At 39.2% G+C, this 16,715-nt stretch overlaps 1 protein-coding gene across 1 annotated transcript in view; it reads left to right on the forward strand.

The window, feature by feature from the left end:
• lama2 (laminin, alpha 2) overlaps positions 1-16,715 on the forward strand; it is a 231,722-nt gene that overhangs the window by 156,393 nt on the left and 58,614 nt on the right. Inside the window, exons 28-36 of the mRNA XM_086264682.1 lie at positions 3,138-3,314; positions 3,617-3,802; positions 4,004-4,122; positions 4,349-4,466; positions 6,139-6,291; positions 12,065-12,189; positions 12,361-12,447; positions 12,945-13,138; positions 16,029-16,171. Of these exons, the coding sequence (XP_086120808.1) occupies positions 3,138-3,314; positions 3,617-3,802; positions 4,004-4,122; positions 4,349-4,466; positions 6,139-6,291; positions 12,065-12,189; positions 12,361-12,447; positions 12,945-13,138; positions 16,029-16,171 (1,302 nt within the window). The remainder of the gene's footprint in view (positions 1-3,137; positions 3,315-3,616; positions 3,803-4,003; positions 4,123-4,348; positions 4,467-6,138; positions 6,292-12,064; positions 12,190-12,360; positions 12,448-12,944; positions 13,139-16,028; positions 16,172-16,715) is intronic.

The raw sequence follows: 16,715 nt of genomic DNA on the forward strand, positions 1-16,715 counted from the left end.
GACAGACGCAACAACATTGTCATCCCCTATGTAGCCGGTGTATCAGAGAAACTCTGGAGAGTTTTCTCCAAGCATGACATCCCAGTGTATTTCAGACCCAGCAACACGCTCAGACAGAAACTGGTTCACCCGAAAGACAAAACGCCAAAACACAAACTTAACAATGTGGTGTATGCTGTACAGTGCAGCGAGGAATGCTCAGACCTCTACATTGGAGAGACCAAACAGCCACTTCACAAGCGCATGGCACAACACAGAAGAGCCACCTCCACAGGACAAGACTCAGCAGTCCATCTGCATCTTAAGGATAAAGGACACTCTTTCGAGGATGCAAATGTTCACATTTTGGACAGAGAGGACAGATGGTTTGAAAGAGGAGTGAAAGAAGCCATCTATGTCCACTGTGAGCGACCATCTTTGAACAGAGGCGGGGGTTTACGACACCAACTCTCTGCCATCTATAATCCAGTTTTGAGATCCCTTCCCAGACGCCTTAACGCCCACTCACATCCTGGGCCATCTGACCTCAGGAATTCGCATGATAAGGTGGGGCCAGGTTTCACAATGAACACACCCGAAACTCTGGCTGATTGGGACCCACGCCCAGTTTCCCACCTTGGCTCAGGCGATTAGAGGATCATCAGGGGGTCCTTTTGTCCCTCTGTGGGGGGTCACTCCCACTAGGTTTATATCTGGGACTCTCCACCATTTGACCTTAGAACTGAAGAAGCTTCTCGGATGAGAGGTGAAACGTCTTCAAGCAACTTAAAGAAGTCCAGACGCTTTTCTTTGCAAGCTCCTTTGACAATCTGGTCCTTCAGTTGATCCACTGTTGATCTAGAAGCTATTCTTAGGAAGGAAAGCTGAGATACAAGAACTGGGCAGAAAATCGGTGGCAGCAGGTCTTGTAAAGTGATGAATCCAAATTTTACATTTTTGGTTCAAATCATTGTATATATGCGGAAGGACATGAGAGAGGTACAACAGTGAGTGTCTACAGCGATCTGTAATACCCTGTCATGCTTCGGCCTGCATTTCAGGCAATGGAGTCAGGGTTTTTGTCAAAATCGATAGAATCATGAATGCAGAAAAGTGCCGTCAGAGTTGTTGGTACCATTGGCAGTTATCCCAAACACTCTGCCAATACAGCAAAACCCTACCTGGATAGAAAAACACATAATGGAACACAATCAGTCATGGATTGGCCTCCCTAGAGCCTAACCCTAACCCCTAACTGAGACTGGAGCAGAAGGTAGTCAACCTTCCAAGAAGAGCTTTGAATTTCCTTCAAGAAGCGTGGTGAACTATTCCTGAAGACTACTTACCAAACATAGCTAGAATTGGACAAACTCAGTTTATATAGTGCTTTAATACAATATTTAAATTTATGTTTGCACATGTTTCAATAAATTTCTCATTTTCCTAGCAAAATCTAAAGAAATGAGGGGTGGCTCAAAACTTTCACATGATTATACATATTGTAATATAGATAGACTGCTACCTGTGACATGCTGGCATTATGGTTTGGCCTGCCTCATTCGCCGTGACACACTAAACACTCAGATTAGAGCATTAAAAAGAAAAACATTCTTAATGATACGCTGTTACTTAAACAGATATATGAAGGCAGCAGTTTAATGTGTTTTAATATCTGATGAGGTGTGTATTCACAGATTGTTCAATGACAGTACGAAACTGTATTTTTTACCATTAATTTGATTTCTATTTAGATTTTTGTTAGAAATCCATTACTCTATATTAATGTATGCCATAGTAATATGTAATAATAACTTATGAGTAACAGTTAAGTAAGAAGCGAGCAGTTTCCCATTTCATGTGTGACTACCTCACTTATACAGGCAATATTCCTAGTATATCCATGCTTTAGTAACTTAATAGATTCCAGAAAATCTGTGCACCACACCAAAAAAAAACCCCTTCCATAATGCCTCAATATTATTCACGCAATATCCACATATCAACACTTCTGGACAGATGGATCTTTTTTTAAAGTGTTTCACTGAACCACAAACCACAGTCAATAATAAACTGTGATATTATTCGAGTAGTATTGAAATATATACACATAAAATGAGAGCTGGAGAGAATGGAAATGAAAGGGGTAGTTTTTCTCCAGACTGCTTGTAATAACTGAAATATTATATCAAAGAGAAAGCTTGGCACATCAGATTTAAATTATATCTAGAATGTAAAGGAACAAAGTTTGATCACTAAGAGAAGAAATTTTAAAATTATCAATTTACTGAAGAAAGAAACAAACACTTCCTTCACTCATTAATAACCCACAGGAAAAAAGGAGATTTCTTCTGTATTGTTAGTGGGGTTTTTTTTTTTAATGAATAATCTGTTAATGTGTCGCTTAAACACATTTTTGAGAGTGAAGGTGTTCCCTTGTACAAGACAGAGTGTGAACACGGTAAAGAAATTCTTCTTAATGCATTTAGGTTCAGAGCGGGAGTAAAGGTTATTGTTATATCACAGATAAGTCTTCACCTACCTCAAAGGATGAGAAGTACACCAAGATCTATTCAATCTCATTTGAAGGATTCTCTAAAAAACTCCCATCATGTTTCAATCAAGTGTGTGTGCAGGAAGTGCTTCCATTCGGACCGTTTTGGAGGCCCAATTACAAGACGGCAAACAGAAAAAAAAATAAGAGAAGCTGAAATTTTGTCTGGGCATCTCAGACAAAAGCCATTTGAAATGGCAAAAAGATCAAAAGATGGTGATGAAAGAGCTTTGTTTGAGTCAGCATCGTCAGGAAGTGAAGAAAGTATGTGGATAAACAGGACAAGAAACACCACTCTGTCCAGTTATTGTTACACATTCTGTTCACTTGTATACTAGAGGCTACGCAATGAACACAGACTCCTTCACTGCTCGTTAGAAAGTTTTTAGCATGTTCACATTCTTTAGGCTTATGCCATTGAAAGTAACTGTTGTACATATTCTAAGTATTTGTATTATGCTATTTAATTTTCTAATTAACAGTACAATCAGGTACCCTAACAGTATGAACAGAAAACAGGATTATTCTCTTAAACTATATCTTTTGGCGTTATTCTGCTGGGTTCCACAGGCCACTGCATTAATATTGTCATGGTTATGTATCCCAGTTAACACTGAAGCCGGAGCAGACGGTTCTCCCCTTGGTGGATAAATCCAACGCCGTGGAGACGAGAACAGGAGTTAGCTTCCAACATCCTGAGATCATCATTCATGCAGAACTTATCACCTCAACTCTGTCTGAACCATACTACTGGAAACTGCCTGAGCAGTTCAAAGGCTCTATGGTAGGAAATATCACAGTGGGGTTTTTTTATTGTTTGTATCATCTTGGATTTTACTTTGGTATTTACAAGATAGTGTGTGTATAGTGATAGACGCTAACAAACATCATGTCTTTCCAAATATAATTGCAAAACTCATGTCACACCTGCCGTTCATTATACATTCATATATTGCGTACAGATCCGTTGTTTTGCATGCATGTAAGACAAAACGGCAAGGTATTCATAGAGAATCTCAAAAATAATGCTCAAAAATCCAATAAGTACAATGTTGGTGATTGTTTTGTGTCATTGTTTCTCTTAAGATCACAGCATATGGGGGGCAGCTGAAATATGCTGTGTACTATGAGGCCAGAGAAGAAACCGGTCCTTCCTCCTATGAGCCTCAGGTCATTATTAAAGGTGGTCCTAACCACAACATGGTGATGACACGCCACATAACAGGACTCCAGATTGGTCAGCTCACCCGCCATGAGATTGACATGACAGAGGTACAGTAATGGTTTAGAGGTGATAAGGAAATTCATAGTAGTAGTAGCAGCAGTAGAAGTAAATACTGTAGGAGTAATTTAAAATTAATTGTTTATTTTACTCCATGCAAACAGGGTTTCTTAAACTGAGTGCAGTGATGATGTTGATTGTGTGTGTGTGTGTGTGTGTGTGTGTGTGTGTGTGTGTGTGTGTGTGTGCAGCATGATTGGAAATTTGCAGATGGACGGACTATGACTCGAGAGGACTTTATGGACATTTTGTTCTACGTGGACTACATCCTAATTAAGGCATCACACGGCAACTTGATGAGACAAAGCCGGTAACACACACACACACACACACACACACACACACACACACACACAGAACAACTTAATCCTCCATCTCCACACATTGGGACAATGGCTAAATAAACATTACTTTTGTAAAAGTTTTCAGGTGCAATAATGCAATTTTTTAAAATCTATTTTTTTACTTTACTTTTTTAGAGTTTTGTTCATTAAACTAATAAATTCAAAGATTCTTGATTTTTTTTTTTCTCCCAGTATTTCAGAGGTCAGTCTGACAGTGGCCGAGGAGGGCATACCAACCAAAGAAAGCGAGAAAGCCCACCAGATAGAGAAGTGCGATTGTCCAATTGGATACTCTGGACTTTCCTGTGAGGTGGGGACACAATTAAATACCTGCATGCATTCACACATGACACCACACATCTGAAGACCAAATATCTGCAAAGGTCTTGTAAAAGAAGCTCAGTAAATATATACAGCTTACAGATGGTGGGTATAGTGCTCCATAGTATTTGCAAGTAACTGTTTTTTTTATTTTTATTAATCATTTAAAATTTAAAAACAGGTGAAACTTGGAGACTATCTCATATAGAAAAGATTCGAGGACATCTCTCTAAAATGAGGCAGCATGGTTTGCAAAGTATCTGAACAAACCAAAAGACTTATTGAGCAATGTCCTTTGGACAGATGAGCGGAGATATTAGATTGTTCTTTTTTTTTTTTGCTTCTGCCTGGGGATGCCACATTTTTTAGCTGGGTCCTGTAACCCAATATGAGTTGTGTGTTGAAATTAATTGAGTGCAGCTGAGAAAAAGGATGCAACATTAAAACGAATGAAAAAAGACAAAAAAAAAAGTACGATAGTGTGAGATTCTTACAAAAAAAATCACAAGAAAAACTATTTAAATTAATAAAAGTTCAACATTAATCACAGAGTGAGCTGAACTGGCTGCTTCCTTCAGAGCTCGGAAGAATTTTTTTTTCCTGCTTCTCTCACAATGAGAAAGAATGAGGGGAAAATGGGCGCACAGACATGGCTTTCAGTACTATCTCAAAAGTTTCTAATTTACATTTAGCTCAGCATTTTAAGCCTGTCGGTGCCTTTCAGACCCTCCTGTTTTTCTATTCTGTTTTTTATTCTTTTACTTTGGTTAGTCAGGATTAAGCCTCACTGAGCATCTCCTCCACTCAGTTGCGATTTTGTCCAACCAAATGACTTTCAGCTGCATCCAGCTCCTTTGCTTAAGCCGCAGAAATCTTATAGCTGTGACTCAATCTTTAGTCTAATGAGGATTTTGAAGACACAGCTTATGATACACTGACACAACAGTTCTGGCTAATTCTGCTAGGCAGCAGTGCCCGAAAGTCGTTTAGGCATTATTGTGTTAATCTTAAAGGTATACAAGGTCTTCTGGCAAACTTTTAACTGTGTTCTTCAACTTCTGTTTCACTTTGTTGGATTTTATTAGTTGTTCAGAGCACATATTTTCTGGAAAAAAATAACTTAAAAGCTACAGATACTATTAAAAATGGCATCTAAACTTAAAATGTTCAGGTTGTTGAGGGCTTAGCTGACAGATGGCCATTTCTATTTGTAGCTGCCGACGTTGTTAATAAAGTATTTTTAAACAGGCGTTTAGTGCTAGCACAGGGAACAGATGGCTCTTTAAATGGACTCCATTAATTATTACTGAGCAGGAGAGAGAGGAAGAGAGAGTTACCTTGCATGTGTGTGTCTGTATGTGTGTGTATGAATGGATGCAGTTTTGTGTGTGTGTGTGCATTTGGCAGGTACATGAGGGTGTGTGCCTGTGTTCAAAAGTTACTGAAGGGAGACACCTTTGTGTGTGTGGAAAAAAAAGAGAGCGGTCAACAACTGCCCAGAGAAGTAATGATTGGGGATTATTATGTGAGTGTGTTCCAGTGCCAGGCACAGTTTGATGTTACCGTGGGAACGCACACTTCATCAAACCTGTAAAAGTCTACTTCTATTTTTAATCTTTGTCTCTGATCTAAATCTTTGCTCCCATTATCTCTCCGTGCAGGAGTGTGCTGCAGGATTCTACCGTCTTCGCAGTGGTTTCCTGGCATCTGCTCCAGCGTCCAGCGTGCCCACGGCTACAGGCATGGGCAGCTGTGTTCAGTGTCAGTGCAGTGGGCACTCCTCCTCTTGTGACCCTGAGACATCCATATGCCAGGTAACTGTGTGTGTGTGTGTGTGTGTGTGTGTGTGTGTGTGTGTGTGTGTGTGTGTGTGTGTGTGTGTGTGTGTGTGTGTGTGTGTGTGGGCATTCTACCGCTGGAGAGCATCCTAGAGCCATATGCTGAGCAGTTTCTGGAGGAAAGAGGTGGATGAGGGTGCCATATAGGTGTGTAGGTGTGTGTTGGAAAGGATGTCTGGTACTGTAATTAGCCCTCCAATAATTAACGACCTCCAGCTTTCTCATATTTTATGTAATTTCCTCTTCTGTGGATCTCACCCAAAGTTATGTCTGAATATTTTTTTCAAGCAAGGGCTATTAGTTACAAGTAGTTACTGTATATAATGCTATGGCTGTATGACAGAAAACAGTGGTTGGAGACAAAGTTATTGCAACTTTGTGTAATAAACATACAATCTTGTTGCCTTTGAAATGGTTGCTTCAATGATAGAAACCAGGTCTACAAATGGTCAGTTGCCATCAGACTGACTTTAGCAATCTAAGGGCATAAGACAGAGTCAGACTCCTGTCTCTTTGTGATTGAATATAAGAATTGCATTGCATGTGTTTCTGATTAACTGTGCTAAATTTTCAAAAATTCCTCCACATAAAGTGACATAGTTGGTGCAGGACTGCGATTTAGCTGCAAAATGACCAAATGAATCCTATTACAAAGAGATGTGTTGCAGACGAGTTAAACGCATCGGTGCATACTGGCTTCAACTGTAACCTGTTGGCAGTCTGTCTACATTAAAAAACACTTTCTCAAGTTGCAGTCTGAGTAAGACCGTGATCATTTGGAGACAGGTTGGGTACCATCGAGTGACCTGTGCAATCCTTGCCGTCAAAAGTGGTCTCCACAGCTACTTGCAATCAGTTTCCAGTGGGGAAAAAATTCAGTACCATCACCAGACACTGATTTTTGTGAGTCGTAAGGAAGTCGCTGTTGTATTTTTAATCTAGCGTGAGTCATCAAAGGAGATTTATAACATCATCTTGGGCAGTATTGATAAAATTATAGGTTTATGTTAGTTAACACATTATCAATGGCTTGCTGTAAATAGATGTTCAATATTTATTGAAATGGGTTTAGTTCCTCAAACTGTGTTGTATTTACCTATGTTAGATTAGGGAACTGCATAGTGTGTTGCTGGACCGATGAGTCCTCATATTCTGCGAAAATACACACGCTCATATGCATGCCCTCAGTGTGAAACCAAATAGTTTTTTAAACCTTGTTTAGTTAATTTCAGTATTATTTTACTCGGATACATAACAGTACACATTTTTGTTCATCATGTAGTCAGAAATTCCCAGAATTTCTGGAAGTTTGCTCATAAAAATCCAAAACCTTTTCTTTCACTTTCAGATTTTAATGTAAGTTATCTACCACACTGAGGTGACAAGAAACGTGTGCACACAGACAAACCATTTGACTTAAACAGCTAGTGTTTTGATACTCTTCTCCCAATCGCCTGCTTTGACAGGTTATACTCAGAGAATTGTTTGTTTGTTGAAGTTACAACTTCTTACTTAATTTCTTACATGTTCTCAATTTCTGTTAATCTAATGGCACCTTAACGTGTTGGCATCATGTCAGAATTAGCACCTTGGCCACTTTTCTGTGAAAGTGATTTATGTACTATTACTAACTATTAGTCTCATTAAGTTAAAACATTTCAGTGCAATCTGGGTGACACTGTAAATATTGTGCACTACACCGAGTACCTTGACTCTCCGTTTATCACTACTAAAAGTATGTTTGAGTAAAGCGATGAAGTTAATGTAAAAATGAATCGTACTTGAATGGTAGAATGCTAAATGTAATATCAACAGCTTTCCAAACAAATGGGGGTGGTTGAATTCTCATGGAGCCTTGTATACCCTTTTGCATCTTACTTGCAGCTGTTCGTGGCAGCTGGCTGTCATCCCAGAGCATGTTTATGCCTCAGGTTTGTGTCCAGTGCAGCTCATTTTTGTTCCGAAAAGTTTGCTTGACATGCTTAAGGACATACAAACAGGACAACTGAAAGAGTCAGCTAAACAGTGTTTTCATTCCAATTTGTTTAGGTTGTAATGCATCAATGTATTTGTTGCCCACTGTCATTTTAAAGGAAAATTGAACTGCTTTCATTCTTAAAGGAACAATAATTCCCTTCCAAATATGGATTTAAACCACAAGTCCTAAACATTCACCATAAATTCATGGATAATAATGGTAATTATACAAATTCTGTCCTTGCTCAGCTTAATATTCCAACTTTAAACCCTAAGTGTGTGGTTATGTACTGACTTTTTTGCCACTTTCAGTTTCTTTTACTGTCTAATTTTTGTCAGTTTCTCCATTATTTCCATGACTTTCATCTCTGCCTTTCTTCTGCATTCCTTGTGTTGTTCCTCCTTCTGCCACTCCTCCAATTTATCTTTTTTCACCTCATTCACATCCCCTAAATTCCTGTTCTCCTTTCCCTAGTTATATATTTATTCCTCTGTTGTCTTCTTTCATCTTCTTGCCCGTCTTTTGTTTCTAGTTTTCTCATTTTTCATTTTCCCCAATCCTCCTTAACACCTCCTTGGTTTTACCAATTTGTTTTTCTCTCTCTTTCTTTTTTTTACTACTTCACACCCTCTTCCTCTCTGCCTTCCAGACGTTTTTTCCTTGCCCATTTCTATCTTGCTCTCCATAACAGCAGCATCATTAGCATTTTCTAACCGAGCGGGCTAAATTGAAAATGCTAAACGAGTTTGTTTCTGTGGTAATTAGAGGTAACGAGGAACACAGGAAGTTAATGGAAATGACTTGCCTCGTTAAGAGGCGACTTCCTGTTGTACTGATTGAAGTTCCTATTTATAACAAACAATCCGAACACATAGGACAGGACCCTGGGGATATGAAAGAGAGAGGTGCGTGTTTGTGTACAATATGTATTGCCGTTTAAATTGTGTGCGTTAAAATGATTGAGCTCACAGTGAGTGTTTGAGGGTGGAGGTGGAATAGGGGGTATTTTGTTGTGTGTCCTAAGTGCCTACAGTCTGCACATATTGTACAGAATTACTCTATATAAAAAACATGCCATATTTTTGCCATGAGATGTACCAGAATGCACAAAGGAATAGACACTGTGTCCGTGTGTGTGCATGTGTGGGTGTATGAGACTTTTATAACAAGCATAGCTAAAAATAAATTACAAAATAAACAGAAACATCTGTGGATATGAAAATATTTTAGATATATTTAGATCTCTGTGTGTTGTTGTACCCATGAGGCTATCTGAACAACAGCAAGAGTGAAATCCTGCGAGGAAAATTAGTATTTCAGATGCTCTTGAAGAAGGAAGCTTTTTAAAGTCTTTGACGTGTGAGATCGCACCTGTCGGCTAACAGCTACTGTAGCTGGTCGCTCTTGGTCTCACAGCACCTCATCATGCAGGAATGGGACTGAGACCATAGTATAGTTGGTCACACATTATTATGTGTGACCAACTATATTTCTTTTCAGAAATGGTCTGTCTTAGATAAAAGTTCACCAGTGCAAAAGCTTGTACTGGCTCAGCAACTGTAGGTGGTGAAAAGAAGCGAGTAATGATTTCCCACAGAGATTCAGAGCAATCAACACTCACTGTATACTTCTATTAGTTACAACTTGCTAGTACCGGGCGAGACCTCTTTTCCCTTCAGAACGCTCTTAATTCTTTGACTCAGACATTCAGTATTTTTCCGAGATTTTAATCCTTACTGCAACATCACCTTGCAGTTGCTGCAGATTTGTCAGCTACACATCCATGATACAAATCTCCCATTCCACCCCATCCCAGATCTTAATCTATTGGACTGAGATATGGTGACTGTGGAGGTCTTGTGAGTACAGTGACCTCATTTGTGACATGACATGTTATCAGAACATATCAGACCAACAGACCAAATCCATCAGTCAGAACTGCTGACATGAAGAAGGGGGGATCCATGCTTTCGTGTTGTTTATGCCAAATTCTGACCCTAACGTCTAAATGTCACATCAGTAATTGAGACTCATCAGACCTGACAACATGTTTCAATCCTTGTAGTTTCAGTCTTCTGTTCTTAGGTGATTAGTGTGGCACCCAATGTGTTTCTGTATTTCCTTAACCCTTTTACTTTAAGTCTCAATGTGTTGTGCCTTCAGAGATGCTCTTCTGCAAACCTTTGATTGAATGAGTGGTGATTTGACTTCTTGTTGCTTCCTATCACCTTGAAGCAGCCTGGCCACTGTCCTCTGACAGCAACAAGGCATTTTCACCCAGAGAACTGCTGATCACTGGATATTTTCTGTTTTCAGACAGGTGTAAGCCCCAGCAGTTTCTAAAATACTCGGACTATCAAAGCGCATCAAAACCAGCAACCATCGTAATTTCAAAGTTACTTAATTTGTCTTTCTTCCCATTCTAAAGCTCAGTTTAGACTTACCAGGTCATTTTGACCATGTCTACATACCTAGTTGCATTGAGTTGATGCTATGTAATTGGGTGATTAAATCTTAGCATTTATGCCCAGTTGAACAGGCGTACCTGACAAAATGGCTGGTGAGTGTATACGTATGTTAAGATAGTAAGTTTCTCAATTAATAATTAATTCATCCATCCATTCTCTTCCGATTACCCTTTTCAGGGTTGCGGGTGGGGGGTGGGCATGTCCCAGCTGTTTTAGGGCCCTAAGATAGCTGGAATAGGCTCCAGCCAGCTCCAGGATAATTATCCTTAGGCTAGGATAATTTACTGATAAATAAAAGGGACTGTGTTCATCTTTCCCTCTAGAAAAAAGCAAATCAAAGAGACGGCCGGTTCTTGACATTGAAGAGATTTAAAGTGAAATGACCCATCTGTCAACATGTTGTCAAACATTTCACTGAGAGTCTCTAAAGTGTCCACATCAAAGCTAAGCACAAAAGTGTTCGAAAAGGCTGTTGTTAGCACCAAAAACTGAAGTGACAGCAGGGAGGTATGCTACTATTATTTCTACTTCTCTGGTATTGATGAAACTCGAACAGCGGTGCCAGGATAATTATCTCACTCACCAAAAAACAAGCCTCTTCAGTGTTGTTTTGTCAGTAATGAAGGAGGTAATGACAGGTGACCCGGTCTGTCATCTTTTCAATTATTCATTGTCAACTTGAAAAACATGGGAGACACAGCTTAAGAGATATACAGATTTCTTCTTTATTAAAGCATCTGAAACACAGTAGATTTTTTTAGTCTACATGCCCTTGAATAGATTCCCATTAGCCCACAAATGCCTGTAAGTGATTCCAAAAAATGTTTTATCATCTTGCTCAAGCAAATTTGGTGTCTTGCTTTTTATCGTGCCAGGTGTGAGTTCCAAAAATAATGTCCAAATGGGAGTGTAGGTTAATTTTTGCTAATTTAATTAGAAAATCTGTTGATTTTAGAGATGAAAAGCTTTCTGGAGAGGCAACATGAGTTTTCTTCTTTGTGTGTGTGTGTGTGTGTGTGTGTGTGTGTGTGTGTGTGTGTGTGTGTGTGTGTGTGTGTGTGTGTGTGTGTGTGTGTGTCACCATCTTAAAGTTGCCTTCATTATGCTCAGTATGACATTCTGTATTTATTTCCCATCCCAGCACACACCAGGAATTTCTGGGTGGTGGGTGATGGATATTTTTGCACCTACATATTGGAGTAGGTTAGAGTCATGGGGGAGTTGGAGAATGACTAAAGGTAAATAGAGTGCCTTCGCATACATGCATAGCATTATTTTTATGTGTGCACATTTGTGTTGGTAGAACTGTCAAGACAACACAGAGGGTGATCGGTGCGAACGCTGTGCACCGGGATTCTACGGCGTGGTCCGAGGTTCTCCTGATGACTGCAAACCCTGCGCCTGCCCCCTTACCAACCCACAGAATAAGTAAAATTTCTTGCAACCTATCACTACAAACTTTAAACAATATTAATCTGTCATTTTATGCACATTTTATCTTTTCTGTCCTCTCTCCTCTGTAATATAAATAGACTGTATGCTCCAAATGTTTTAACATTTCTTTTGTAATGTCTGTGAAAAATCTCTTTTCATATCCAGTTTCAGTCCCACCTGTGTAGCAGAGGGGTTTGATGACTACCGCTGCACCGCCTGTCCTGAAGGATATGAGGGCAAACACTGTGAGAGGTCAGACACATACAAAGAAATGAACAAGCATAGAAGTTTGGAAATCATCGGCTTTTAATGTGGACTGCATGGATATTTAAATGCAAAGACCAATACAGGGAATACGAGTTGATGTAAAGTGGAATCCAAAAGTCTTAGTCGACCCGTGATAGTTTTAAGAGAGACATTATATGGAAAGAAGTGGTAGTGGCAGTTGCCCCATGCCCATCCCCAAAGAGCCAAACTTCAACTTCATACCAGCCAAACCTGGAAATGCATTGCCAGTTGTTTGCACTGATTTGAATATTTAGAATATCCTCGTATGTGTTATGCCTAAATTCTGCTGTAATGACATGCACTTGAGGTTTACATGAAAACATCTCAGACCTTGGGATCCCACTGTGAGTATTTTGCTGGTGAAATAATTTGTGATATCTCTTTACAGTGTGGGGTTAACATATGTTAAAATTTGGTTAGATTTGAATACTCTCTCTCTCTATGTGATCCCCCCTGTTTAGGTGTGCCACTGGTTACCATGGTAATCCAAGGATACCAGGTGGCCACTGTGAGGAGTGTAAGTGTTCCTTGTGGGGTGCGTTGCCCGGACCATGTGACCCTGTCACGGGCCAATGCCGTTGCAGGGTTGGGGCATCTGGGATGACGTGTGACCAGTGCATGGATAGGCATGTGTGTGGACCATCTGGGATCATCTGTAAGACTAACGCACAGCTTTTGGTTACTCATTCTTTTGTTTTCTTCATCATTTCATTTTTTTCCCTTCATCTTTTACTGTGTTTTTTTTTCAGAGTGGTCTAGTGTAAAACATGAAAAAATGAAGAAATAATGTGGCTGAAATTTTTTATGCACTTACCTTTAAATGGAAGTTGAGAGATTTTATTATAAAGATTAATCTGCAGTGAAAGTTACCACCAGTGGTGGAAGTAACCCAGCGTAACAGCATGGGGTGTCATGCTTCATGAACCCCACAGACATGCTCTCTGTCTCTTTCTTCTCTATTCTTCTGTTCCCTTCCCTCTGGTGGCTCACCTCCCTTCATTGTCACCTGATGTTGTGATTTTTACTTTATTTTGGCAATGAAATGCAAATGAACAGTCAGAGCTCCTTTCTCCAGTTGCCATGGGAGACAGGAGATTGTGGCAGAAGTCAGATTCAAGTCATTTAGAAAATAATTTCAATGTCATTTGGAGCTAATTTAAACTTAATATGACCATAATGGCAGGGCCAATTTGGTGCCATTAGCATGTCTAGAAGGAAGTCTATGTATGCAAGTGAGAGCACAGAAGAAAGGGTAGTAAGACAGAGGTTGATGTGAAATTGCTGCTGTCAGGTCAGTGAGGAAATTGCTTGCTCAGGTCTTTGTGTTCAGACACAAAGCGTGTGTTCATAAATTGGCAGTGCGTGTGCCGCAATGCTTCCTGACACCAAACCGCTCGACTCTACGTCCAGGCTATAATCCCAAGTCCTGATGGTTTACAGAGAATGGAGTGATCACACTGCTGTTCACTTGTTGAAGAGTGATTGCACTCTGCATTCCTTCTGTTATCTGGCCTTTCTCCCATTCTGTCCAATGCCACTGAGCACTTTTGGAGTCAGAAGTAGTGACATGCATGCAGCTCCTAAATTTGTTGTATAATGCTGTTTGCTAAGAATTGCCCCTTAATGTCAATAGATTTTGTAATGGGTACATTAGTAAACGCACCCAAAGAAGAAGAAATTCAGGAAGAAAATTGAGAATAAACTATACAGTATCATGGTGTACAGTTATAACTAAAGACTATATCTGCTTAATAATGGAAAAGAAACTTGCTGGGCATTTTATATAAACTTTAAAACCAAGATCCATATCACTACATGACGTTCAAAGCCTGACCAACAGAATCGCTAGTGCTTGATCTTAACAGGTGGATAGCATTATAGCTATGTAATAAGTCAGGATATAGCTTATTTCTAAATTAGATTAAACTGAATTACAATGTGACTGCAATGGGCTTCCCTATTAAATGAAATAATTCAATTAATTTTCCCATTGTCAAAAATTGACAAATATTTTAAGTGTTGTAACTTTAATTTAGACAAACTGACTTTGGACTTATCAGTCTGATGCAAAATAATTGGGAACACGATATATTGATCACTGAGTATTCAGAAGATGGAAACCGTTGGTGGGTGGAACATTTTGACCATCACTGTCCTGTTTTTATGGATCCAGACATCACATGAGGGAAACTGAGGGATATACAGATTCATTTTGGTTTTTGTCCCACCCTGAAATAATACTTTTCAAACTTAAAAATACTTGACTGTAAAGTCATTAGAAAATTGCTTATTTTGGCCATAAATTTGGTGATTAGTATAACTTTCATGTTATAATCAAACTTCAATCTCCATCTTTTTTCTTCTGTCTGTGTATATAAAGTTTTTGTTTTTTTAAAGACACAGGTGGGGACATTTGCGCTGTTGTTTCTGTGAACTTGCTTAGTGCCACACCTTTAAATTCAGTGGTGTTTTGACACCTACAAAACCTACCTACTACATAAACTGCATTACATTTGTAACCCTTACAACTCTTATAATCTCATATAATTTACTATATCAATAGAAGTTTACTATTTTATTATCACACTTCAATAGAAAACATTTACACAATAATATTACACTTGCTTGGTGTAAATACATATATCATTTCAATGGCACACTGGAAATGTTTGCAATGATAAAACAACTGCCGTTGTATAGTGACTCACACATGTAGGATAATATTGTGTGTCATTATTAAAATCCACTATCAGCAGACTTCAACATACTGCTTACAAGCTCCATCTCTGTAGTACAAAATGTTTTCCCTCAGTGCTGAAGTTAGTGAATGCAATCCTTCATCAGTGAGCTTCTTGAATAGCTTTGATTTGACAAGCAGCTATTTACTCCCACATACACAATGTAGTCTGCATACAGTACACTGTGTGCGCATATATGTGTGGGTTTGTGTGTATGCATTAAACTGCATGAACGCATGGATTTATTTGTGTTTTGCTGTTTTGTCAGAGATTGATAGAGTAGAAACTGTTTTTATTTTATTTAATTTTTCTTTGATTTCCCTTGTCAGAAATTTTAATTTGTGTAATAAATCAGCCTCAGGCTGCAGAAGGCAAAGAAATTCATACACACGCGATATAGGAGAATGTGTGTGTGTCTTAGTGAATTCCCTGGTGTGCGCCGTGCATATTTGTGTGTGTGTGTGGGTGTCTGTTTGTGTGTTTTTAGCCTGCAGTGTGTACTTGTAGTAGGCACTTTTGCCCCTGCGCGCTGAATTTCATGCATCACCAGCCCTGTCTTTCTGATGCCAGAGCCACTTAAACAGAAAAACACAAGCAGTCACCACAGTCCCTTATTGATGTGTTTCTGAGCTCGCCCATATAAACACACATTCAGTTGTAAAAATGCACTCAAAACTCAAACTTTCTCGAAAAGTTAACATGTCAGCTCACACACAGACACAAACCCATAATGACTGTTTGTGGTTTTAGTCGCCCTCATGACTCACTGCCTTACATCTGACTGTGTGTCTTTACTTGTTTCTCCAGCCTGCGATGATGAGTGCTCTGGTTTGTTGATCAGCGATATGGACCGCCTGTTAAGCATCATCAATGAGGTCACTTTGACGACACCCCTTCCACCACCTTATAAGGTGTTGTACCGATTTGAGAACATGACAGAGGAGCTCAAGGTAAGAAAAAAAAATGTGTGAGAGTAGTTGGAATTTACTTTTATTTAACCCATGTCATAACTACAAGTGGTTTCATTACTTTGACTTACTTTGACCACCTATATGTGGCGTCCCTCAATTCGATGCCTTCAAATTTCCTCCATTTGAATTCTGGAAAAACTGAGATTCTTGTGTTAGGACATGGAATTTTCTCCAGTGAGGTCGGTCATTACACCAGCCCCCCTGCCAACAATATCAAATATTCTACTGAGAACCTTTGCATCGTTTTTTGTTTTGTTTTGTTTTGTGAGGCTCTAAGATCCAAATCTTGTTTCTTTCATCTAAGGAACATTTTAATCGGTGCCTTGTCTTACACCCAGTAATTTGAGACTTTTAATACTCCCTTTAAATTCCGCCCGACTTGATTATTGTAACTTACTTTGCTTCGCTGTCCTCCTTAGCCTGTTATTCCTTTTGTTATGATGCATTTCTCTTTTTACTCTTTTACAATTTTTATTAGAACAGCAGATGCTGGTATCTAATGTTACCAATGGTTGTGACCATT

The sequence above is a fragment of the Aulonocara sp. 'chitande type north' Nkhata Bay genome, linkage group LG15 (assembly GCF_057382095.1).
Source record: "Aulonocara sp. 'chitande type north' Nkhata Bay isolate Kocher_YH1m ecotype deep benthic linkage group LG15, A_spYH_male_GT1.1, whole genome shotgun sequence".
In the NCBI taxonomy this organism is placed as follows: domain Eukaryota; kingdom Metazoa; phylum Chordata; class Actinopteri; order Cichliformes; family Cichlidae; genus Aulonocara; species Aulonocara sp. 'chitande type north' Nkhata Bay.